Consider the following 27,908-nt stretch of genomic DNA (forward strand, 5'->3'; position numbering starts at 1 on the left):
TTTCATTTTGTTAGAAACTGCATTCTGTAATTCCTTTACACCACAGTACATCGTAATGCAACCACAATTTCAAACAAATGCAATTGTAAACACACATTCCAACCCTATTTAGTACATAAAGAAAAATAAACTAGGAACTGCCAGCAGAACTTTGAACTCGAGCAGCACTACACTATTCATCAGGTACTTACGGTACATCTTATCAACTTATATATTAATACTTTGGCAAAACAACTAGTACCAGATTTTACTTATAATTATTATTGGTAATCACATTAAGAACATTAAAGATCACACAAAATAGTACAAAATAGTTTCTTTATATAAAACTTTTGGTTACAATAGCATGAACAAACAATTATACAGCAATTATGAATGTTACAAATACAGGTCGGCCATCACTAATCCAGCATCATTGGGACCAGTAGTGTGCCGGATCAGTGAGTTTCCCGGATTACAGAGTGGTTAGGTTAAAATACAATTCACCTATCAGTAGAGACTTTGTTACATCTTCCTCATTTATGATGAAATTTGAAATTATGCTAGCCAAAATTAGTGCCGGATAACTGATTGCCGGATTAGTGATGGCCGACCTGTATAATAACAAGGGTGTATTATGCAGCAAAAGTATTTAAAGGACAAAACTAGAAATACTCTACTAAAGCAGATACAGTAATAAAATTTACATCATACCTGTACATGAATTTTTAACATCCCATTTCCCTTCAAAATGCTGTACCAAAGATGACGCAAAACGCAATCAAATAAAAGGCATATATTCCAATACACACTTGCAGTTCTTCAACTCGACATCCTTATCTAAGAACAATGTGATTCTCTGTCACTAAAGAAGAATATTAATCACTTAACACTTAGTTTATCTCATGGCTTTAATACGAATTAAATTACTAATATCACAATCAAGTTTACCGTTTCCAAAGCATTTCTCAGAACTTCAAGCATAAACGTGTTTTGAAATATAAATGAAAATAAAATATTAACATCCACAAAATTCAATGTAGCACAGATATTTCCCTCAGTTAGTGAAGTTTTCTAGTCCTTATGACAAATACATGTGTGTGTGTGCGCACGTGCGCGCGTGTGCATGTGCGTGTCTGTGTGTATCTTATGATTAGTAAAGTGAGAACTGAGCCTTGGTGTCACACTGTGCTATATGACCAGCATGGTTCATCACTAAATGCACACACAAACACACACACACACACACAAAAAAAACAAAAAAAAAAAATCTACCTTTTTTGTATTGCCAGTGTTTGACTGCTAAAACTTTCTGCTATAATTATGCCTGTGAGAAATGCAAATATGTACAGAATACTGATTACAGATTTACATACAAATTATGAAACTACATGTTTTTAATAGTTTCCAATAAGTGCTGGAAGAACTTTTTCATTTTTGAGTTACTTGTTAACCATAACTGCTGTACTTCTATCATAAACATCTTGCTATCACATGGCACTATGACCTATGATACCTCTAATCATAAAGGAACTCTTGAGTTTTGGTAGTAACTAATAATTACAGTAAAACAAATGTTATTTCCAGACTGGAAGGTTTTATGCAGTTTTTAATCACAGTCCAAATCTAATGATTACTTTTTAAAAAACTAAAACACTGAAATGGTTTGGCCTAATTACAGCAATGGTAAATATGAAAAAGTATATACTGAATTAAAATTCTGTTCATTATAAAAATTACAACAGAAGAATTACAGTCATTCTAGTACATTTACAATAAATATATCAAGAATAATAAATTAATAAAAAATCCTCTCTCCTAGTATACATAAATTTAACTACTTCTAAAGATTGGTAAAATAATTTAGTAAGAACTCTTGTATTTTTCAAACCCCTGTCAAGCTCAAATCATACCATTTACACACAAAATTGTTTATAATAAAATCACTTTTAGCAGGATGTACTTAGTTCAGAACCGAGTGTTAGGAATAAGAATTGTGTTAAGCTCCTCTAAGGACTCGTAGTGTTATAAGGAACAGAGTATACAACATGTGGAAGTAGAAAGCGGGCTACAATATAGTGGAACAGAATGTGAAAAGAATTATTAGGGAAGAGAATATCTGAATGAACAAGGAGTGCACTCTCTTACAAGCATCAGGGTAAGGATCAACCGACTGAAGGAGAAAAAAAAAAAGATACGGGAAGAGACCAACAGTACACAAAGCCATTTATTTTAAGCAAGTACTGTACAATACTGTACATATAAGGACAAACTGGAAAAGCAACAATTGAAGTTCTTCAATACTCTCCCTGTATCCTGAGACAGAATTTCCTGGCAAACTATACAAAAAAAAGAAGAAAAAAAAGAACATATCCCTAGACAAGATAATCAACACAAACGCAACAAAATCAAGAGATGGTTGCACAGCACAGGATGCAACGTAACAAAAAACTTAATGTGAAGAAAGGGGAGATACTAGTTTTAGTAACAGGCAAAAAGTACAAGACCAGGAGATGAAGATGAAAATGAGTCAAAGAGGAGGTAAGTGGACACAAGTGGCAAAACGTGCAACACACTCCAGGGTGTCCTGAGAATCAACAGCTGTGTGCTCTGAGGCAAGAGCACATTCTTCTAATTACCTCACCTTTTTGTGTGAAGGTCACTGGTCAGAATTTTCTATATAAGCAATTATATTGTCAGGTGTTTCTATATCAGAGACACGAGTGACCACATTTGTGAAGACCCCCATCCCCTCAGAGGTTAGCAGTCTTGATGGATATTAAATTGCAGCAGAGGAAGGCTGCATGCCACTAAGGAGGTTTTGGACGGATAGTGAGTACACACAAGCCTCCACCTCCACCACACTAATATGGGCAAAGAGCCCTCAGCAGGGAGACAGAATGAAGAAGGAAGGCAAAGAGGAAAATGTAAATTGACCAAGTGTGATCCAGGGAAGAGAAAGTCAGGTTCAATTCTTTGGGTCAAGAGTCCCTCACTAGTGTCAACGAACCTCCCTTGAGGAAAAAGATTCAGGAAGATAAATTAAAGGCACTGATGATCAAAGAAAAGGATCCAGACATCATACTTCCCATACAAAATGTTGAACTGGAATGGGTTACCTCATAGCAATACCTTGGTACTTGGATTAACAAAAGGCTAATGCCTCAGAAGTATGGCATAATTAAGGTAATTAAAGCCATGAACAATCCACATGCTGGCACTAGTCATGAAATTTTAATTTATTATCTCCACGCAATTCATACCATCACTGATTACAGTGTACCAGCAGATTGACACCTCTCATCAATGGAGTAAACAGAGGTAATACAAAACAGGCAATACGAACTATACATGGACCACCCCAGTGGACTAAACCAACCTGTTCTCAGAAGAGTTGAATAAATAAACAGATAAACAAATAAATAAATAAATAAGAAAACAAACAATTCAGCAATTCTCAGGTGATACAATATATCACGAGTTCATGAGCTACTAGCTTTCTTCTCTTTTACAATGCACTAAGTAATGCTGCCATAAAACATTGATTATGTGCTGGATATGGTAGCTAACACTTACCAATCTATCCAATAGTTTCAGTTAATTTCCAAAAACGAATCAGTAGTACTGACTGTTCCAACTTCTATGCATGAACAAGGCCACAGCTCCTCAAACTGAGGAGAAAGGGAAGAATACTGAAACTGATTATCACAGGATTGAAACTGTAGGAGACAGTGAAGAGAAGCACACTGTAAGACAACTAGCTTTCTCTCAACAGAGATAGTAGCAAATCAAATACTATGATTTTAATACTGAAAAATGCTATTAGCCATCCCTAGGTGTCCAATATTGTAAATAACAAAGAGTAAACTAAGGTGCAATGTAAGTTACCAGTCCCTGCTGCAGGGCTTATAGACTATGCATTTAGCTGATGCACTGTGCCTTATATTCTACCTGCTACTTCCCTGCTGGGCTGAAGACCATACAATATACTGAGGTACTAATCAAGGCACATACAAATCCATTTTCATCTCTACTTTAGAAGTAACATTTCTTGCAATGTGTCGAAGTGAGCGATGTGTGTATTGTGTATGTTTATGTGCACCAGGCTCCAAGTACATTCTGGGGTATATACCGTCTTTTCATTTATGTTTATGTAAATGCATACACCTACTCATAGGACATATTTATATGCAAATGTTCTCTGTTCCTAGAATATACAAAATCAAGTGATTTTCATTCCATTATCTAATTGTAAACAAGTATAATATCATTCAAGTGTCATGATTTCCTTTTGTCAACAGCAGTAAGAAAAAGAATATATAACAGTGCATAGGTCATAATACAATACAAGGATACATACTATGATTTTGAAGGCACTTGCAAACTTTCATACTTTTAACTTACTCCAAAGAACAATTACTCTCATCAATATACACCTTTATATGTAATGAAAGCAAACCTTTGGGTTACTTGGCATTAAGTATTTATTAACTTCAGCTAAGTTCTTAACCTTTTCTTGATATAATGCATTTCATTCTTTTCTTGAACATGTGTTATTCTCAAAGCGTAATTGCTATCGTTTATAAAACAATGAAGCCTTTGATATTATTATTATTACTTATTAAGACAGCTAAACTAAAATTTTATCTACTAATATAGTAGATTACAAACACAACTGCACAATTTCTGTTGGCAATTTTACCTTAAAACAGTAACAGGAATATAATTTCCTCTTAAGTTATGACCAATTGTTTTTCAAAGCCGCATTTCATCCAAAACACAGTATTGAAGGCCAAATGATTGAAATGTACTTCAGATTTATTCACTTTCAGTAGTATTTAATATTCAGCTTCCCACTTCACTGTCACTGGTTTGAATACTCTGCAAAAAGCCAAATAAAAATTAACACACGAATGAAAATATTTATTTTTATGTGAAACACACTAATAGACAGGTATGTACATTTTTTATTTTTAACACACTGGCACCAGCATCTCCCACCAATGTAGGGTGACAAATTCACTCTATCACTGTCTTAAGAACATAAAGAAGGAACACTGCAGCAGGCCTACTGGCCCATGTGAGACAGGTCCAAGTCTCCTAACGGCTTAAGGCAATGCCCCAACCTAGTCACGTCAGGTCACATTCACTTAAGGAAGGAGCACGGCATATGCCATGAAATCATAGTAAAACAAGTTCAAAAGCAACGGTACATACTTGTCCAAAAAACATGCTGTAGCTTGCATTTTATATTTTTCTTTGCATATGGTATATAATCAAAATGGCTGAGATGATTTATTAACATATGTACATGAGTTAAGGGAGCATTTGGGCAATTTTCCGCGCGCGCTCAACCAAAAATCGAAAAATTATGGAAATTGAGTTATATATACCAAAAAATAGCTTAACTCTTTGGCAACACAATGGTACAAGAATCAATGTTCTAAGACGTTTCTACAAGAAATTATAGTCATTTATATCAGGTATGGTAACGACGATGTAGGTAGCGCGTCTGTTCTCAACCCAAGTATTTTTTGGAATTTTTTCCTTGTTTTTTATTTCTTTTTCTTTGCATTATTCTTTCTAATATAATAATTGATTATTTGGCATCATATAAGAGTAGGTGGAGCTTATCAGTAGAGTGCCAGCCAATAGGGAGCCATCTGAGAACACTCGGCAGTACTCCCCCTCCAGATGGTGCCAGGTGAAATCACTTCATTATTACGTTTATATCAGCTTATATATCAACTATACGGCTTATTTATCTATCAGAATTGATCTAATATGATATAATAAACACTATAAATAACAAACAAACATGTTATATACTCTAGACTGAATAAAATAGGCCATAATATAGCGAGAGTCCACCAGCAATATTTCGATATAAATGTGTTACTCCTGGTCTCCTTGTTCTATTGTTTGGTCTGTGAGTGATAGAAAACGGTGTTTTGAAGAGGATAACTGCACTAGAACATCAGTTTACTAAGAAATACACCAAAAAAAACCCGATTTCCGCGCAAAAAAAAATTTTTTTGAGACGGTAGGCCTGCCGACGTTTTCTAGGCCTATATCTCGGAAGTAACTTTTTCACTTATTTCGCTAAAGTACACCATTATTAATGATTGTATTGAAATGATTTTCACTGACAATATAAAACAAGGTGTGTTTGAAAATCTGATGCTTCTTTTTTTGGAATATATCAAATATTTTTGATTTTGTGGGAGGTAAAAGGCAGATATTTTGGTGAATGCAAAAAAGTCTATCAAATGTATTTTTTTTTTCCCATGATAATAAGATATATTAGATGAAACATGTGCATCCCGAATTAGTGTCAGATGTATTCTAACGGTTGGGATTGTCGGAAGTGCCACTCGAAGTGCCATTTTGTCATACCTTGCTGCCATATATGAAGTCACTGAAATATTTTTTTTCTCTGTTGTTTGTTGGCCAATCATACTGAAACTTTGTCACATTCTTCTACATATGAACCTCTAAATGTACACCAAAAATAAAAAAAATTGGTTGAAAAATAAAAGAGTTGGCCAAATTCAGGGACGTGCCCCTTAAGCTTCCAGGCAATCTGATTTATTTGTCACTCCCAATTTAAAGGTTAATAATGACAGCAAATTAACCTTACTAAAAAAAATACTTATTTAAAATTGTTTTTTTAAACACACTGGCTGTCTCACCGAGCCAGAATGACCCAAAAAAGAAGCAAAAGCTTTTCTTTTTTAAATTTAGTAATTTATACAAGAGAAAGGGTTAATAGCCCTTGATCCCAGCATTTTAGTTGACTCTTATGACATGCATGGCTTAGGAGGATTCTTCTCCACTTCCCACAGAGAATTTACATGTCTTCATGATATTTAACTCTGAAGTATTTATTAGGAAGTTCCAAATGAATGTACAAATTGCAGCAAAATGTATAAGAGAATATGGAACATTTTATGAAGGGATTCAGGGAAATCGATTAGCCAGACAAGACTGGTGGAAGTGAATGATGGTGAAAGCGTTTCTTTTTCAGGTCATCCTACCATGGTGGGAAACGAAAAGTGTTAAAAAAAAAAAAAAAAAAAATCAACGTATCTCTTCTCACCTCTGGAACTTCATGTACAACCAAATTAACTGATGGGTCAACAGTTTCACTGCCAACTTCATCTGATGCTATCACACCTTCCATGTCTCCATCTATAACCATCTGCACTTGCTGCAAGAGATAATGTCACGATTAAAATTAAACAAAATTGTCAGTACCATGTTTCCCTGACTATGTCAGTCAATGTTTTTTCCTTTATTTTTTCACTATTTCTCATCAACTATAAATGGATGCTCTCATATTGAAACTCTCTTTTTTTTAGAGCAACAATAAAAACAAGTATGAAATAAGTGCATGAGCATGATGATAGTACATACATGGTACAATTAGCTTACCTGCTGATCTACTACCATGGCATTGCCATCATGGTTAATAATGATGTGTTGATTTCCAGTACCTAAGTGGTACCCAGCATTCTGCAAGGCATCCATCAAGGCAGTTATGTTGGCCTGTTCCATTGTCACTGCATTGCTATCATCCATCTGTAGATTAATACACAATGGAAAAAAGAATTCTGCTGAAAATGTAGAGCTCAAAAAAGTCTTAGCCTATGCCAATATATAAGATGCCATCAAGACAGAACAAAAAATACAATTAAAATCTGTATTGCCTCTGTATTTATTTTCTACTGAAATTGAGAGAGAGAGAGAAAAAAAAAAAAGGCTGGTCTTGAAAATTTTGAATTTGAGGGCACCAGAGGTAGCACTTGTATAATTTAAACAAGACTTAAAATGAAATTCATTAGCAACTGCAAAACAAAGTGTACCTTTATTTGTTCTATGTGACCATGTTGGTTCATTATGTGTGTTGCCTGGGCATGATCTGGTGGAACTACTTCATACTCCCCTAAACTTATTTGTCGCAGGTACTGCATGCCCTCCATGCCAGCCAACCCATCTGAAACCAGAATAAAAGTTAAAATGACAAAATATAAAAAAATACATCAAAGTATCATAATTCCCATGATTTTATCTCATTACTTTGTTTCAACAGGTAAAATGTTCCTTCACATAGGTCTGAGCTACCAGGATGTGAAATTCTATGTAAATTTTTCCATCTTTAATAATGAAGGCATCAAATGTCTGCGTATATTCTCAATAAGCCCAACCTCTTCAACAAAGGAATATTTTAGGAAAAAAAAAAAAAACATGAAAATGAATATTGTACTACCATAGATCAACCTTTCCAGTCAAGTATGAAACACACAGGAACAATATAAATAGCATATTTGGCAGATGTCCCTCATAGGAATGAGGGACCTCTAAACTGTTGTATCTGTGCACCTATGGCAAGACAGTGAAAGTGTGAATGATGGTGAACGTGCTTCTTTTTCAGGTCACTCTACCTTGGTGGGATACAGCCAGTGTTAATCCTTTCAGGGCCCGTCCCGTAGATCTACGGCTTTACGTTCAGGGTCCAAACCGTAGATCTAAGCCATGAGCTCAGCTCACTCTGATAAACTGTGAGTGGTACATTTGGGCCTAGATATGAGAGAATACATCTATGTGGTATGTGTGCACCACATAAAACAAATCCTGCAGCACACTGTGTATAATGAGAAAAAATCTGAGACCATGATTTTCGATTAAAACAGCTACTTTGCAGTGTTTTTTCATATGTTTTTTGTAGTTGTATTTGCGATTTCTTGGTCTCATTTGATAGAATGGAAGATATATTACAGAAATAGAGATGATTTTGATTGGTTTTAGCACTGGAAATGGCTTGAAACTGAGCTCGAAGTAGCGGAAATGTTAAATTTTTGCCGATGTTCAAGAGTAAACAAACGACCTCACACGTCTAATACATGCCAGCTGGTGGGTCTAATATACATTCACAAATGTGGTGATGATATTTACACAATTATTACAATACTGCATAACAGTAAATCTTATATTTTTTGGTGTGAATAAAAATTCATTATGTGAATAAAAAATCAAAATAGAATTTATTTGTAAAGCCTCAAAACGTAACTAATGAACAGAGGAAATGTTAGTTTAGTGCCAGGAATACCTACATTATTTATTCTGGACCCTATTTTGAAATTGGAATATTTTGAACTTTGTGTTAAATTGGCCAAATTAACAATTTCCGATCACTTTATTTTGTAGTTGAAACAGTTGACTTGGTGATTTCTTGTGCTCAGTCGATAGAACAGAAGTAATACTAGTGAAATAGCTAAGAATTTGGTCGACTGGAATAATGTAATTGGCCTAAAATGGGAGTCAAAGTCGGCAAAATCGCCGATTCGTAAATATCGCTGACACATCAAAATTCGCGAGAGCATAATTTCGTCAATTTTCCATCAAATTTCATACTTTTTGTTTTATTACCTTCACAAAAAGATTCTCTACCATTTCATAAGAAAAAATAAAAAAATTTTCTTTTTGAAAATTCTTGGACACTGGGGCACCACTTCAGATTTTGGCCTTGGACCCTGAAGGGGTTAAAAAAAAAAAAAAAAAAAAGTTATTTCTTTCACCATATCAGCTGTGTCCCACTAATTTAGGGTGACTCAAGGAAGGAAACACATACGTCTCCATGTAAAAAATATTTTTTGCTACAAAACTTGAATTATGCTTATTTTTGTTGTACCTTTTGACATTTGAGCTTGGGACACTAGGTTGACAGCAGTAGCTAATAGATCAACAGAGTTGATTCCTTCATTAGCTTCAGAGTCTCCAGCTGTGATGGAGGCATCCTGATCAATTGCATAACTCATAGTCTCACTCTCGCCCATGGCACCAATGATTATACCCCCTGTGTGAGGCATAGATGAATCCATCGAGTGCTCATCATCTTCCTCACCTTCCATGACTGGCTCGGGAATTGATCTGGAAAGTCATACACACTACAATCTTCCCATCCCCTTGGTAAACAACTGATAAAAACATCCTTTATTTAGCTCATAAGAAACTGTCAGATAAATACTTCTCCATAAAGAGCAATGTGGCACACTTACGGTCGGACAACAGCAGGATTGATGACCAGTGGGTCATTGACATGGACTTCATTCTCTGCAACAGTGATTGCAGAGGTGCCAGGCGAGGCTGGAGATTTGGAGTCCTGCTCCTGAAAGGTATGTAGCAGTCATTATTGTAGTTTGTAGATTTGGGACTAGGCCGTAAAGTATCTTCCATGTACTGTATGTACATGCTCAGTAATAACCCACATGGAGACAGCAACTCAGAAGATTAACTGATCAGTATAGTACTTCGATCCCTTTCTGGGAGCCTCTTCAGCAGTGGATCAAAATATACAGATCAATTAATCTTTCGAGTTGCTGTCAAAGAACACGTATTTATATATTATCAGATAACACACACTTCTCCACTCTAGAGTGCAATCCAAGTACTTTGAAGTGTTTTCAGTAGTTTAAATACTTTATTGGCAGTAAACAATCTCTGTACAATTTCCAGCTCTGATTTATCTCCTACTTTGAATGAAGATGTGAGCACAAAACAAATGAGAGTACAAGTGATTTGCAGGGTATCATTATTGATATTATTTCTCTCATTTTGAAAGTCCTCATTATCCATCTTGTCATTTTTCTAACCTTTGCTACTTTTGCATAATTGTGTTCTCTAAATGATAGGTTATTGGATATTATGATGCCCAAGTCTTTTACATGTTTCTTTCATTCTATGAGATGGTCTTTCTGTGTTTTGTATCATGTGCTCATTTTGAGTTCTATATACATAAAAACGTAAAATACTTGATACCTTTCTATATCTATGGTTAGAATCACTTTTAAACACTTGTTAATGAACAGTATGATATTCATGTACTGTACATTAAAAAAAAAAAAAATACTGTGCTGAACATGTGAATACAACTGCTATTACAACAAACCTCATGTTTAGCCAAAACTGCATCCATGTTATCATGGCTATCTTCATCCTCTGCAGGTGCTTCAATATCCATGTGCACTCTACCATCACCATCAATGCGCTGGATCACAGTAGCCACAACAGGAACCTATAAAAATCAGTTATTATACACAATATTTTATGAACATTTCCAATGGAAATGTTTTTTTAATCAAGCATTGGGGGGGGGGCAGGATTTTTTTTTTTTTTAACTGTGCAATCATTACACTGACCAATTCTCTTAAGTATAGGCCCAAATTTACTGCTCACAGCATATCTGAGGGAGCTGTGCTTAAAACATAGATCTTCACGAGTGACTCAGGTGTCACTGATGAAGATCTACGAAGGAGACAGTGAATAGGTTAAGAGTATTGAATTTTTGTTTTTCATTAAAAGTCCGAATTTCAGATATGCTTCAAATCTTTTTTTTTTTTAATTCTAAATAATTAATTCTCGATAATTGGAGTTTTTCTTTCTTTTTGGGTCACGCTGCCTCAGTGGGAAACGGCCGATGTGTAAAAAAAAAAAAAAAAAAGTGTAACAGGCAAAACTTATATTTAATGAAAATTTTAAATACGATACTTATTATTTTATTATTATAACTGTAAAGCATTAAGCCCATAGGGGTCATCCATTGCCTAGGAAAATGGGAGAAAATAAGGTTTGATCCAAGGGAGAAACAAGTCCAATTCTTTGGGTCAAGTGTTCCTCGCTAGCATCAAGACACCTCCCTTGAGATAACTGTACTCTGTAGTATTAAAACAACTCTTTCCCTAAACTTTAGTACAACACAAACATAAGTACAATAATAAGCTTTTCACTTTACTCATTTATTGATGTTTATAAATCATTTCAACATCCATTAAGCTTAAGAAAAATGGCTTCTTAATTTGTATACTATATCTTGCAGAACAGTGCTATCCTCTACCACATTTCACCATTCTGTGATTTTACTACCTCCCTCCCCTCCATTTACTTCAGCTCTCCCATTACTTTCCTTCAGAAAGGAGAGCATGTACTATGACAAGTTTTTATTTTCACTGGAAAACACTGAACCCATAGCAGGTCATCAGAAATGGAGGAATGAGAGGCTATCAGGTTTGATTGCCCTTGAAGAGTAAAAGAAATAAAAGATGTTCTTAAAATCCCAAATACCTTAATCTGTACAGCCTTTGTGCCACATTGCTGGCTGGACACGGTAAATTTGCCTGCCCTTCTCAGCTCATTAGCACTGGCTGGAACAAGCATCTGAAAGAAAAAATTTAAACAAACAATAAATTTATATTTACAGCTACACATTAATCATCAAAGCTGTTGGAAACAATGCAGCTCAGATTCTGAAATCATCTACAGTATTGAGTTTGAAGGGACTGAGCTCAAGTTAATGGGCCGCCCTTTTAATTTTCATATATAGCGTTAGCCTTCACTTTAATGATAGCCATTTGTTTCACTTCCTTACTTTTATTATATTATACAATACATTCATGTCTGTGGTTCATTATGGATGCAGAACTTCCATCCGTGTTCCCTCATCCTGGTGGACCTTCTTATAATGTCTGTCCTTGTTAAACCTCTCTACTTCCTGGAATATTCTTTATCATGGTCCTTTCTTTTCTTAATATATGGACCTTGACTCACAAACCATACCCCACCCGTGGTATGGTTTGTTTGCAATCGTGTCATTACGATTTCGTGAGTCATGTTGATGGCTTTGAAGGGAGATTAATCTGTAAAAACTTGCATTTGTAGTTACAGTGGTGCCTATGCTAAACTTCCTATGGTGTAGAAATATACCTAGTTGGATGAATCTTATTGTAGCTAGCTGGTCCAGTGGCTAAGGCGATGGTCTCGAGTTTTGTGATTCTCTGATCGCGGGTTCCAACCCCACCTGTGGTATGATATGCACTATGATGTAAATAAGAAAGAATAGAGGACCTAGGACACTTCCCTGTGGCACTCCAACAACTACAGGTTGAGTCATGATAGATCTAAATCTTTTTTTTTCTTTTTTCAAAGCTCACTCTGCAATTATGTAACTAATCTGAAGCATAAGAATAGCAATATCTATGAAGAATGTCAGGGAAAACCATTTAGTGCAACTTTTAGAGGTAAGAAATACTATGCTTATTGTAGCCAGCTGACCAAGTGGCTTATGCACTGGCCTGAAATTTTAAGACTCGCTCACCATGGGTTCAAACCACATCCATACCCTGGTTTGTACTATAAAGGATGAGTAGGGATGTTACAGTTTGGAGGAGTTTCTAATTATATTTGTGCACTTCTGTGAAATATTCAAAGGTAAACTAACTTATATAGGTAGTAGGTTGGTAGACAACAACCGCCCAGGGAGGTACTACCGTCCTGCCAAGTGAGTGTAAAACGAAAGCCTGTAATTGTTGTACATGATGATAGGATTGCTGGTGTCCCTTTTTCTGTCTCATAAACATGCAAGATTTCAGGTACATCTTGCTACTTCTGCTTACACTTAGGTCACACTACACATACATGTACAAACATATACTTTCTAGCTCTTGTTCTTTATTTCCTCTTATCTCCATGAGGAAGTGGAACAGAATTCTTCCTCCGTAAGCCATGCGTGTTGTAAGAGGCAACTGAAATGCCGGGAGCAAGGGGCTAGTAACCCCTTCTCCTGTAAATATTACTAAATGTAAAAGGAGAAACTTTCGTTTTTCCTTTTGGGCCACCCCGCCTCGGTGGGATACGGCCAGTGTGTTGAAAGAAAGAAACTAACTTATATAAAAAAATTTGCTGTATTTCACTAATAAATGTCAACATATGTTAAAACTAAATGCTAATGAAGATTTATTTTCTTTTTTTACAGAAGTTTGAAACTTACATGCTTGTTTCCTAAGGCAAACTGCACTTTGACAACAACAGGGACTCCTTTAGAGGGCTTGAGAAGAGCAAATGGAGTTCTTCCTGCAGCCAAGGCACGATGCATTGCATTTGTGTCGATTGGTTCAATCAAAATGCCACTTTTTATCTAGAAATATATGTAAACAAAGAATAAAATTCAAAATAAATATAAATTTTAGTTTTTGAAAAATATATTACCAATGTATGAGAGTATAGTTTTACCAACGCTCTTATATGGGTGTGAAGCGTGGGTGATGAATGTTGCAGCGAGGAGAAGGCTGGAGGCAGTGGAGATGTCATGTCTGAGGGCAATGTGTGGTGTGAATATAATGCAGAGAATTCGTAGTTTGGAAGTTAGGAGGAGGTGCGGGATTACCAAAACTGTTGTCCAGAGGGCTGAGGAAGGGTTGTTGAGGTGGTTCGGACATGTAGAGAGAATGGAGCGAAACAGAATGACTTCAAGAGTGTATCAGTCTGTAGTGGAAGGAAGGCGGGGTAGGGGTCGGCCTAGGAAGGGTTGGAGGGAGGGGGTAAAGGAGGTTTTGTGTGCGAGGGGCTTGGACTTCCAGCAGGCATGCGTGAGCGTGTGTGATAGGAGTGAATGGAGACAAATGGTTTTTAATACTTGACGTGCTGTTGGAGTGTGAGCAAAGTAACATTTATGAAGGGATTCAGGGAAACCGGCAGGCCGGACTTGAGTCCTGGAGATGGGAAGTACAGTGCCTGCACTCTGAAGGAGGGGTGTTAATGTTGCAGTTTAAAAACTGTAGTGTAAAGCACCCTTCTGGCAAGACAGTGATGGAGTGAATGATGGTGAAAGTTTTTCTTTTTCGGGCCACCCTGCCTTGGTGGGAATCGGCCGGTGTGATAATAAAAAAAAAAAAAAAAAAAATATTACCAATTTTTGCTTTATACCATATCTGCTACTTTTGCTTATTAAATTGTCCAATGTAAGTTGACTATTTATACACACTTTCCCATGGAAATCCTTGAACTTAAAAACAAATAAAATGCCCCAATTCCTGTTAATGAAGCTACCAACATCAAAGTAGAATGAAACTAACTAGTCTAAGAACAGGATACAATATTCCTAACCTTCGGAACTGGAGAGTTTGTCTTAATGAAAGTAGCACTTAGCTGCCACAAATAGCACATCTGTTACCAAAGAACTATGTACAGTATATCAAAATAAGAGAATACTTGCCAAGAGCAATATTTTTTCAGGAAGCATAATCACACGACTTTCATAAAATATAAAAGCAGCAGACATTTCCGTAGTTATAACAAAACACTTACTTGAGATTTAGGCTTCATCTTCCGCTGCCTTGCTAGTGGCTCATTTCCAATCTACAAACAAAAGAGAAGTTAGGATTAACAATTATTTAAATGTCATGAGAATCCTGAGACTTACAGTACTTAAAAGTTAGAATTTCTTAAATATCAATAATTCACTACGTGCATTTCCCAGCAAATCATGCTTTCCCAAAGACTTCTACAAGTCCAAGATAAGTTGCAGGGTAATATTTTTAAAAGAAACAGACACAATGCATACAGGATACATATATTAAAAAGTTTCAATCCTGGAAACTTGGTTACTTCAAATACATGAGGAGTATGAGAAAAGACAGACTATATATAAGAGCAGTAGAGATGAGTAGTAGTCATGGTGGTGGCAGTATTAATACGAGCTGGTAGTATTAGTAACCGAACACTCAGAGCTGAGAACAGCTTATCTTGCAATTGTATCACATGGCAGTTTCGTGGAAGCAAGCTCTCAGTTCATAAATGCCAGGGTGTGGAAATGTTATAACTACTAACTTTTTTAATGATGGTGTTGGAGGTGGCAATGAGCAATGCTTCAAGGCAACTGCATCCCTTCAAATCTGGCTATCTCTATATTAGTTTATCACCTTGACAATGCATGAAATGTCCCTCAGTGTTTCCATGGAAGAGAAGTGTTGAAGCAATGGCAATTGGTTTTGTTGTTTTGCTATTGTTCTGCTACTGTTTTGTTGTTGTTGCTTTGTTGTAGTTGTGTGTGCACATTTGAAGGGGGGGAGATATCACTCGAAGGCAACACCAGAGGCTGGTGGATTGTGCAGAATGGTTTGAGCTCTGCATCTGCAATACTGGATGAAATGAGAGGGAATAAAAAGATGGAAAAAGGTCTGCTGAATGTAGCCTCATTCTTCTTCAAAGAACTCAGTTCCAGAGATACATCACGAACGCTGGAAGAATCATTTGACTACCTCGCATTTGGTGTGAGGATCATGGTGTGAAAAGAAGTGGGTGAGGTTATCCTTGTTGACAAGACTTCCTACAGACCTTAAAGGACAGGATATCCTTGTCAGGGGGTTCAGCAGAAATGTGATGAGGAAGGGAAGTTTTCCTTCAGCTTAATATTCAAGTGAACCTACTACTACAGTGGACCCCCGCATACCGTTGGCATCACATAACGTTAAATCCGCATACCGATACAGTTTATCGCTAAGATTTTGCCTCGCATACCGCTAAAAAACCCGCTCAATGCTATTCGTCCGAGACGCGTCAAATGTGCGGCCTGAGCCAGCCTCACATGTTCCGCTGGTGGCATTGTTTACCAGCCAGCCTCCGCGGTAACATCCAAGCATACAATCGGAACATTTCGTATTATTACAGTGTTTTTGGTGATTTTATCTGCAAAATAAGTGACCATGGGCCCCAAGAAAGCTTCTAGTGCCAACCCTACAGGAATAAGGGTGAGAATTACTATAGAGATGAAGAAAGAGATCATTGCTAAGTATGAAAGTGGAGGGCGTGTGTCTCCGAGCTGGCCAGGTTGCATAGTAAACCCCAATCAACCATCGCTACTATTGTGTCCAAGAAAACGGCAATCAAGGAAGCTGTTCTTGCCAAAGGTTCAACTGTGTTTTCGAAACAGAGATCACAAGTGATAGATGATGTTGAGAGACTCTTATTGGTGTGGATAAATGAAAAACAGATAGCAGGAGATAGCATCTCTCAAGTGATCATAAGTGAAAAGGCTAGGAAGTTGCATGAGGATTTAATTAAAAAAATGCCTGCAACTAGTGATGATGTGAGTGAATTTAAGGCCAGCAAAGGTTGGTTTGAGAGATTTAAGAAGCATAGTGGCATACATAGTGTGATAAGGCATGGTGAGGCTGCCAGTTCGGACCACAAAGCAGCTGAAAAATATGTGAAGGAATTCAAGGATTACATAGACAGTGAAGGACTGGAACCTGAACAAGTGTTTAATTGCGATGAAACAGGCCTGTTTTGGAAGAAAATGCCAAGCAGGACCTACATTACTCAGGAGGAAAAGGCACTCCCAGGACATAAGCCTATGAAAGACAGGCTTACTCTTCTCATGTGTTCCAATGCTAGTGGTGATTGCAAAGTGAAGCCTTTATTAGTGTATCACTCTGAAACTCCCAGAGCGTTCAGGCAAAAGAATATCCTCAAGGCTAATTTGTGTGTGCTGTGGAGGGCAAACATTAAGCCATGGGTCACTAGGGACTTTTTCTATGACTGGTTACACCAAGCATTTGCCCCCAATGTGAAAAATTACCTAACTGAAAAGAAATTAGACCTTAAGTGCCTCCTGGTGTTAGACAATGCCCCTGGTCATCCTACAGACGTGGCAGAGCGACTTTGTGGGGACATGAGCTTCATTAAGGTGAAGTTTTTGCCTCCTAATACCACTCCTCTCCTGCAGCCCATGGACCAGCAGGTTATTGCAAACTTCAAAAAACTGTACACAAAAGCTCTGTTTGAAAGGTGCTTTGTAGTGACCTCAGAAACTCAATTGACTCTAAGAGAGTTTTGGAGAGAGCACTTTAATATCCTCAATTGTGTAAACCTTATAGGTAAGGCTTGGGAGGGAGTGACTAAGAGGACCTTGAACTCTGCTTGGAAGAAACTGTGGCCAGAATGTGTAGACAAAAGGGATTTTGAAGGGTTTGAGGCTAACCCTGGGAATCCAATGCCAGTTGAGGAATCCATTGTGGCATTGGGAAAGTCCTTGGGGTTGGAGGTTAGTGGGGATGATGTGGAAGAGTTGGTGGAGGAGGACAATGAAGAACTAACCACTGATGAGCTGCTAGATCTTCATCAGCATCAGGCCAGACCTGAAGAAACTGCTTCGGAGGAGGGGAGAGAGAACTTGAAGAAGTTGCCTACTTCAAAGATTAAGGAAATGTGTGCAATGTGGCTTAAAGTGCAAACCTTTTTTAATGACAATCACACTAACACAGCTATTGCAAGCCGTGCTGGTGACTATTACACTGACAATGCTGTGAACCACTTTAGGAAAGTCATAAAGGAACGGGAGGTACAGGCCTCTATGGACAGATATGTTGTGCGACAGAAGTCCAGTGACTCTGAAGCTGGTCCTAGTGGCATTAAAAGAAGAAGGGAAGTAACCCCGGAAAAGGACTTGACACCAAGTCTTAATGGAAGGGGATTCCCCTTCTAAACACTAAGACTCTCTCCTCCTCCCATCCTATCAATCATCACCAGATCTTCAATAAAGGTAAGTGTCATGTAACTGTGCATGTCTTTTTCAGTTTGTGTGTATTAAAATTAATATTTCATGTGGTAAAATTTTTTTTTTCATACTCTGGGGTGTCTTGCACGGATTAATTTGATTTCCATTATTTCTTATGGGGAAAATTCATTCGCATAACGATAATTTTGCATAACAATGAGCTCTCAGGAACGGATTAATATCGTTATGCAGGGGTCCATTGTATTAGTAAATATTAACACTATCACTAATATTACTACTCTCTCTCCTGCCCCTATACATGTATTACCTATTTTTCTCTTGTTATTATTTTATTATTATCACACTGGCCGATTCCCACCAAGGCAGGGTGGCCCGAAAAAGAAAAACTTTCACCATCATTCACTCCATCAGTCTTGCCAGAAGGGTGCTTTACACTACAGTTTTTAAACTGCAACATTAACACCCCTCCTTCACTTATGTATTCGAATGATCACTGTCCCTGAACTGAAACATTTTTGATAAAGATGTACTAGTGAATGCATTCGTGTCCATTTCCTTCAAGTTGTCAGAAATCATTTACCTTCTTCATCTTACCTTCAATTCAGCATTAAACCCCAAGAAAAAAATAATCAATACACAAGCACTGTGTATAATTTTAGCTGAATATGATGAAATATATTGTACTGTACAATGAACATAGTATCCAAAAAAACCACTGGACCTGGTACTACAATGAATCCCTATGTGCCACCACAATCCTTATCACTTATTGCCCATTCTGAACTCTGGCTCTAATGAAACTTAATATAATATGGCCCAAAGGCAACAATGTTCTTATAGCAGCTTAGGTGTGAACTTTGTGCCATGTCACAAAGCATAGGTTTGTGAGGCACAAAGTTCGAACAACAGTATATACATGCCAGTGAGATACTGTATGTAGTCCATTATACAAGTCAGTTTGGTAAGATCTCAACAGTATCAAAACAAATTCTTCATTAAGAAAGATTAAGTGGCACACCACTGTGCCTAGATTCAGAAATACTATGTGCATAACGAAGATACTAATAGTCACAGACTTCTAACAAATACAGCAATTAAGTAGGTCCCCTCATCTCAAATTATTACTTAGAATTATACAGTGATGACGTACCTCCTGAAAAGTTCTGTCTCCATTTGGCAACTGAATTATGCGGACATTTCCAATCTTTCTCTTCCGAAAGAGAGCATTATTATTAGTTACAGTCCGAGATCCAGATCCTGATAATACCCTTGACCCGTGTAGGTTACGCACACCGTGCTTGTATTCTTCGTGTTGTCGTAACTGGGCTCTTCTTGCAAAAGCATGTTCACAAAAATTACACTTATATTTATCCGGTACATACTGATAGTTGAGTGTTCCATCGGCATGAGACTGAGGAAAAGGGAAAAATTACATTCAAGTACATTTTTATACATTGATCACCTACTTTACACGATAATATAAATTATTACTTCACATTTAGTAATCAGCTTACTTTTGCTTTGTGACACTGTAGATTTGAAGATTGATTGAAGCCTCTTCCACAAATGTCACATTTATACGGCCGTTCGTTTGTATGAGTAAATAGGTGATTCTTTAAATTTCCTGCAAAAAATATAAATTTTTAAAAATACCATGTATAAAACCATACATTTCTATTTAATTCACAGACTGGGTCAAAATACCATTGTGTCCATTTCATTTCTCTTGCAAAGTAAAATATGTGACCACTATTAAATAAACTTACTGCTAAAACTAATCTTATAGTGTACTGTAGATATACAGGGTGCTCAATATAATCATAACCTTAGATGAACACTGGTGAAAAGAAGTTTTGATAATTTAAGAGTGCTTTGACCTAGCAGATCAAAACACAAAACTGTTCAAGGGGACGACTGATGGACACAGCAAAATGACAGGAGAGAAAACTAATCGTATACAGGGGAAAAATTTTTTTGGTAAAAAGTGAGGAGATCAACAAAGAAGTGTTTTTATGGCTGTTACATTATCAGTTATCATAACTTTGACAAAGATTCTGGAGAGCGAAATGTTGCCACAATAAAATATCACATTAGTTGCACGTGTCCCCTTTTACCTAACAGTCAGTAATTCTACCAATGTTATTACAGGTCAATGTAAATTTAAGGAAAGGAAACAGCTTGCCTGGTAATAAGAGGGAGATTTTACACAAGGAATAAACTTCACACTCATGGGGCTGAGGTGAGCATGTTATCATAGTGCCACAAACAAAATAATTCCAACCCCCCTCCCCCCCAAAAAATCACAAAATTCTCAGGACTACGATAGTGCCCAATGATGCCATGAAGCACCATATATAGAACTTCCAGCATCAACTCATTTGTACTGACAGGAATGTAGTGAGGGAAGTTTTAAAAATTACAGAGCATAACTATATTCTTCTGTTTCTTTCAACACACTGGCCGTATCCCACCAAGGCGGGGTGGCCCAAGAGGAGAAATTAAAGTTTCTCCTTTTACATTTAGTAAAGGGTTACTAGCATAACTATATGTTATACATATATACCCCTAGACAGCAACCGCCCAGGGAGGTACTACCATCCTGCCAAGTGAGTGTAAAACGGAAGCCTGTAATTGTTTTACATGATGGTAGGATTGCTGGTGTCTTTTGTCTGTCTCACAAATATGCAAGATTACAGGTACGTCTTGCTACTTCTACTTACGCTTAGGTCACACTACACATACGTGTACAATCATATATATACACACCCCTCTGGGTTTTCTTCTATTTTCTTTCTAATTCTTGTTCTTGTTTATTTCCTCTTATCTCCATGGGGAAGTGGAATAGAATTCTTCCTCTGTAAGCCATGCGTGTCGTAAGAGGCGACTAAAATGCCGGGAGCAAGGGGCTAGTAACCCCTTCTCCTGTATATATTACTAAATTTAAAAGAAAAAACTTTAGTTTTTTCTTTTGGGCCACCCCACTTCGGTGGGATACGGCTGGTACGATGAAAGAAGAATATACCCCTGCACAAGGCATTTTATTTCCCCTTATGTCCATGTAAATTTGTAACACTATAATCTATGAGAAACTACTGTAGTGTTAATAATACTCACCCTTTTGGTGAAAAGCTTTACCGCAAACATAGCACCTATGCTGTTTCTCTTCAGTGTGGGTCTTCTTGTGGGAAATTAAAGTAGAGACACGACTGAAGGTTTTTTGGCAGATATCACACACATATGGTCTTGACTGAAATGATATTTTATGTTACACTGCAAGTTTAAATAGATGTAGTTTCCCATAAAAAAAATTTACTTATAAATATCCCAATATCCTCTAGCCCTACCTACTCACAACTCTTCTTTTCTTTCCACCTTTACTGGCCTCCATGTGTCCCCTCTTTAGCCTCTTGTAAATTACAACCCAAAACCATTCATAAATGCCTATTATCAGTCACTCTACTCTTACTACAGCAAATAATATTACTGAGTACTGAAGTCTTAATGAGAAAATTTAGTTACCAATGAGAAATTTTGTGAATCAGACATAGGAATTGACAAACACATACTCATAAGATAAAATAAGGATTAATCCATAGTACTGACCTTTACCAAACTACTAGATATATACCATTTGTACATAAGACAGTTTTTGCTTTTTTTTCTTCAGTGTTTCCTCTTTGTTTAACCAGTTAAGAATGAAAACAAATATCACTAGAAATGTCCTATTTTGTAGACAGGAGAAAGAGAGGGATGATAAACACACTGTACTGTGTGTCATTAAAGGATAAGAGAAAACCAAGACATTTTGGCAGCAACAAGGTGAATAAAAGACCACAGAGCTAAATTATAGCTAAAAGGCAATACAAAAGGAATATTAAAAGTATCTTTTCACTTAGTGATAGGTAGCTGGAATGGAATTCTGGAAGAGGCAGTAAAAGTTAAAACTACCGAAAACTTTTAAAAAACTTCAAATTACATACTGAAGAGATATCACAAACATTACTCCACCCTATAACTACACATAGGTAATTAAACCCACATGAATAAAAATAAAAAAGAATTACCTCAGAGTGAGTGGCTTTATGTTGTGAAAGTGTGGACATTTGCCTGAAAGCTTTCCCACACTGGTTGCATCGGAAATTACGCTCATCCGTGTGTGTGGGTAAATGTCGCATTAAGGTATACTGGTGCATGAACTCTTTTCCACCTAGACAGAAAGACAAAAAATATGACACATAATTTTAGTTATTGTCCCTGTCATGATCCAATACAGTTTCCTTGACTGGAAAAATACAATTAGGAGATGAAGAAAGTCAGCAATTCATTAGAGGAAATATGTGAAGTGCATTACATAGTTCATTATAATAATTAGACTTTTATTAGGATTACAACTGTGGATATGTTTGTAAGAAGAAATGTTTAATACATTGACATGTTCATAATTCAGCAAAGTCTTAGTTAATCAACAAATAATGAGATATAACCAATCTTGACATTTCTATCTACATTCTGAAGGTTTCCATTATAAATTCATCAATACTGAAAACAACATAATGAAATGTACATACATATAAAAAAAGTATATGTATTTTTTTTTTCAACAAACCAGCCGTATCCCACCGGGGCAGGGTGGCCCAAAAAGAAAAACAAAAGTTTCTCTTTTCAAATTTAGTAATTTATACAGAAGGGGTTACTAGCCCCTTGCATGGCTTACAGAGGAAGAATTCTGTTTCACTTCCCCATGGAGATAAGAGGAAATAAACAAGACAAGAACTAGAAAGAAAATAGCAGAAAACCCAGAGAGGTGTGTATATATATGCTTGTACATGTATGTGTAGTGTGACCTAAGTGTAAGTAGAAGTAGCAAGACGTTACCTGAAATCTTGCATGTTTATGAGACAGAAAAAAGGACACCAGCAATCCTACCATCATGTAAAACAATTACAGGCTTTCGTTTTACACTCACTTGGCAGGACGGTAGTACCTCCCTGGGAGGTTGCTGTCTACCAACCTACTACCTAGAACGTATATGTATATACTCACATATTCCACATTCCCAAATTTTTATAGTTTTTCCCTCCCGCTTCATGTACTTGACAAAATGCAGTCTACTTCTTGGGTCATCTCTGTCCACTCTGGTGTACTTAGTCGTGCGGTCAATCATCAGCTCTGGCATCACTTTAGCAGAATCATCTCCCTGTAACATTGACCATAATGCTTATTAGGTTCAATTATATATACTGTACACCACTAATAAAAAATGAGAGTATTGATTTACACAACTATTATAAAAGATGAGAAAATTGCTAAAGCTATAACTTCTGAATTTCTACTTTCACATGCTGTCTATCTTGTCTTTTGCAGTTTCATATACATACTGTATTTAACAGGGATGACATCTGCTCCAGAGTATTTCTGTCTATATTACCAATTATAAGATAAAAATATTCAAATCTTACATTATGGTGAAGGATATCATAAAAAACTTAACAAGTGACAAATCACTGTATCTAACCTCATCTGGCAATGGTACAGTTTCTTTTTTTCGTGGTGATCTGAAAACATTCACTTCTTCCATACTACTCCTCCCCAATTTGATATCCAATTTTTCTTTATCTAAATCATTTGGTGGCATTAACACGAATTTCTGGATAAAAATATTCAAATCTATAATTTTTACATTATGGTTGTACTGATTGGTAGCTACAACTAAATAATGATCCGATATATCAGTTGCCCCTCTATAAACATGTACATTATGGTGAAGGATATCATAAAAAACTTAACAAGTGACAAATCACTGTATCTAACCTCATCTGGCAATGGTACAGTTTCTTTTTTTCGTGGTGAGGTGGCATTAACACGAATCTGGATGGTTGTAGATTCCCCATCATCCCTGGGCTCCTTTTTGATTTGCCGAAGCAGGTGATCACGGGTTTCAGATTCCACAACCACTGGAGCATCTTCACTTACCTAGGGGGTCACATATACTGTACTACATTGTACTTACATTATTAATAAATTAACCAATCCCAGATTACTGCATGACTACATGATTACTGCATGATTACTACATGACTACCAGAATGAAAGTACCAATATAGTAAATGAGTTCATAGCTTTGTAGTCACTGTACAGTACTGTACACTCCGAATTTCAATATGACATTAAAAAGGGTACTCGACTATAATTTTGTAAGCAGCCAAGTTTGAATTCACAGCCTTGTTAGGATATATCAGTCTATGGAAAAGAGCAAGTGATTTACAGTTTTCTCAAACTTATTTAAAATATAAATTGTAGATAAAAACTAAGTGCAGATTAAAAGTAAAAGTGTTAAATGGAAATACTGTACACAATAGCATTCTGTATATGTAGAAACTTTGAACAAGCATATTAAACTGCAGAAATGAATGTAACACTTAGCATGGTAATGGCACTTACCTCAACATGTTCCTGAAGTCTGTGGGTGCCCTCAAGTAGACTGCTGTCCAAAGCTATCATCTCTCCATCAGCAGACAAAATATGTGCCTTACCATTTTCAGTAATCATTTGGCCTCCTGCATGTAAAATATTTCCGCTGCTGTCTGTCGCTATACTTCCATCGTGATTCATAATTATATGACTTGGCTCGGTTATAATTTCCCCATCAGTATCACCAAATATACTATGATGTTCATGGTCCATCAACTGCCCAGTATCTGAATTTATAATTTGGCCAGGTTCTCTAGGGAAGATCTGTGCACCATTGCTACCACTGTCAGTAATTAGGCTAGTCCCTTCAGAGGTGGCAATGATCTGTGCCATGCTATCAGCGACTATGTGATCTGAAGACCCGTTATTTTTATCAGATGCAAGCATCTGCGTGGACGAATCTGTACCCTGACTTGATTCATCATTTCTGATTTCACTGTCTACAGCAGTAATTATCGAGACATGGTCTGAGGATGCTATGATGTGGTCTTCTGTGTCTGTCACATGACTTGTCGTAGCATTTATCAAATGGCCTTCATCCTCTGGTTCTTCTGTGATTATTGGCATGCTGCCCACCACAGAGAAGCTTTCCACAACACTTTCCATATTTCTGTATATTAAAGAAAACAAAAATCAAACAAAATGTACGAGCATACAACCATAAACAATATATTAGCATTAATATCTATCACATATAGTGATGAAATTTCAAAGCAAACAAATGTTATATAGAACTCCAATATATATCAGAAAATGAACACCTCAAACTTAATTAATTTAAGCCCTATCAATTACACAAGCATTAAGGCCAAATGTCTGAGTACTGAACACACACTTTGGACCTATATTACCTATAAGATTACTTATAAATTGTGAATTTCATAGGCCATACAGAGTTAAACTAATTTTAAAATTATTCATTGTCTGTGATATTTATATATTTAATAAAGGTGCATTAAACTTGATGGGGGTCATACAACACCTAAGGGACGGGGAGGCAATCAGCTTTGATCCATGAAAAGAAAAGTAACTCCAGTTCCTTTTGATCCAGAGCCATTCACTGGTATCAAGGTACCTCTGTAACAAGTGTGGCAATTTTAAGTTTTTTTTTTATGGTATCATCCATTCCACTATACAGTATATATGTAATTACCTATTTGTATGTGATATGACATCCAAAATAGTAATCCACATATAAAAGTTACCAGGAAAACTAGTGTGTGATGGAGTAAGACAGGTCAATCCTTCTGTGTGATAAATGCCATTCTGAGTGGAGAACAAGGAAACCATCCTATGAGATGATGTAGGATAGAAAAATTCATATTGTTTGATTAAGTATAAGAAAGCCATCCTGTGTGGTGGAGTACCATTCCATGTGAAAGTAATATTTTGGGACTTTGTCATTCCTGAGCACGTGTTCCTTCCAGAAGTTCACAAGCACTTGCACACCTAGTAGTAAACACAACAAAGAGAATTTTAACCCGAGGACTATCAACACACTAACAGTCAGTCTCAGTGTAGCTGTGAAATGAAAGTTTATTCAGGTACAGGTACACAAATACAGTTACATAAATGATCATACATAGCACCATGTATGTAGAATACCTGTGGTACGGTTTGTTTGCAATCGTGTCAGTACGATTTTGTGAGTCATAGGGAGTTTATATGCTTGGGGATTATTATTACTATAATCAAGGGGGAAGCGCTAAACCCGGAGGATTATACAGCGCCTGGGGGGGGGATGTGGAAGGCATTCAGGCTTAATTCGGGGAACTGGAGCACAGATCCAGTTCCCTAAATCAAGAGCCCCTCACCAACATCAAGGAACCTTCCTTGAGGGGATATGCTTGGGGAACGGGAGGTAATCAGGCATCATATAACAAAGAGAATACCTTCAATTCCTTGAATCAAGAACCAATCACCAGCATCAAGGGAAGGATTTGTAGATAAACTATCATTATATGTCACTTTTGTATACCTGTCATGACGTGTAATATGAGAAAAAAATCAGCTGTAAATATTTCTATATTAAATTCCAAGAATATAATGACTGGTAAATAACAGGTAATTACACAAAGACCCAAAGAATTTTTTGAGTTTTCCCAATAAAACAAATTTGAGGGAAGCACTAAATGCGTATGGGTCATGATACGCCAGGGGGGTAGGAAGGGGGTCCATTATAATTATAATGGGAGCGCTAAACCCGTAGGATTATACAGCGCATGTGAGGGGGATGTTAAGTATTCAGGCTCAATTCAGGGAACTGAAGCACAGATCCAATTCCATAGATCAAGAGCCCCTCACCAGCATCAAGGAACCTCCCACGAGGGGGAGGGGGTCAAATTCCTTGGATCAAGCCCCATTCAGCAGCATCAATGAACCTCCCTTAAGAAGCCAACAAAATTAAGTGCTGAACTAAATTCCAAACAATTTCAAGGGTCCAAAAATCTCGAGAAAATATAAGTGAGGCAACAGCTGTCAAGAACCACCTGAGACCAACCAGAATCAGGGGACGGTGGGAAATAGATGCCTGGCCTACTAATAATGATAACTGAGGTTGTCTAGAAGCATCATTAAGAGTGGAGATGGGAAAGATGATGACGAGAAAGATTAAGACATGAGTGGCAGAGCCCGGGGCTCTCCTGGCAGTAACATCACTCAGGGTCGTCTCTCCACCTTTACCTCCGCCATTTTTGTTGGTCGAGGCATCACTGTCCTGCCTGGCGGCCCTGCTGGGCACATCTCGCCCTGTGATAACATGTGTCCCATACTAGGCGCAAAATCCCAACACACTCAGCTGGGCAGGACAACAAAACTGGACAGATAATAAAAGAGAATCGATTATTTGACCTTCATTTGTTCACCACTGACGAAACACAAGACTAACGCCGCCTTCCCTCCTCAACCCATATTTTCCCTCCCTCCGCCATATTTATCACGGATTTTCTTGTTTTCACCTTCGTGATACTTACCCACGGAGGCAGGGGAGGCGCCAGGGTGGCCAGGAGAGCGACTTATGGGAAGAAATAAGAGCCAGGAGAGGGAGATATGGCCGACGCACAAGACCAGTGACGGAGATAGGGAGAAGGCGCGCATGACGTCACAACCT

At 37.2% G+C, this 27,908-nt stretch overlaps 1 protein-coding gene across 2 annotated transcripts; it reads right to left on the minus strand.

Annotated features, from left to right (window-relative positions):
* On the minus strand, window positions 1-27,908 carry LOC128702143 (uncharacterized). 2 transcript variants are annotated; one of them, XM_053796199.2, is made up of 18 exons: window positions 27,772-27,908; window positions 24,770-25,409; window positions 24,140-24,301; window positions 23,372-23,525; window positions 22,393-22,535; window positions 21,443-21,575; window positions 19,843-19,952; window positions 19,479-19,739; window positions 15,118-15,168; window positions 13,802-13,948; window positions 12,100-12,192; window positions 10,928-11,053; window positions 10,038-10,147; window positions 9,671-9,909; window positions 7,845-7,975; window positions 7,414-7,560; window positions 7,079-7,189; window positions 1-4,860 (listed from the first exon to the last, which is right to left on the minus strand). In XM_053796199.2, exons 2-18 carry the CDS (start codon window positions 25,403-25,405, stop codon window positions 4,825-4,827), a joined length of 2,790 nt encoding a protein of 929 aa, XP_053652174.2. In that variant the 5' UTR covers window positions 25,406-25,409; window positions 27,772-27,908; the 3' UTR covers window positions 1-4,824. The 2 variants fall into 2 exon arrangements, with proteins under 2 accessions (XP_053652174.2, XP_053652173.2); XM_053796198.2 differs by lacking the exon at window positions 27,772-27,908 and adding an exon at window positions 27,482-27,651.

This window comes from Cherax quadricarinatus, chromosome 83 (assembly GCF_038502225.1).
Source record: "Cherax quadricarinatus isolate ZL_2023a chromosome 83, ASM3850222v1, whole genome shotgun sequence".
In the NCBI taxonomy this organism is placed as follows: Eukaryota; Metazoa; Arthropoda; class Malacostraca; order Decapoda; family Parastacidae; genus Cherax; species Cherax quadricarinatus.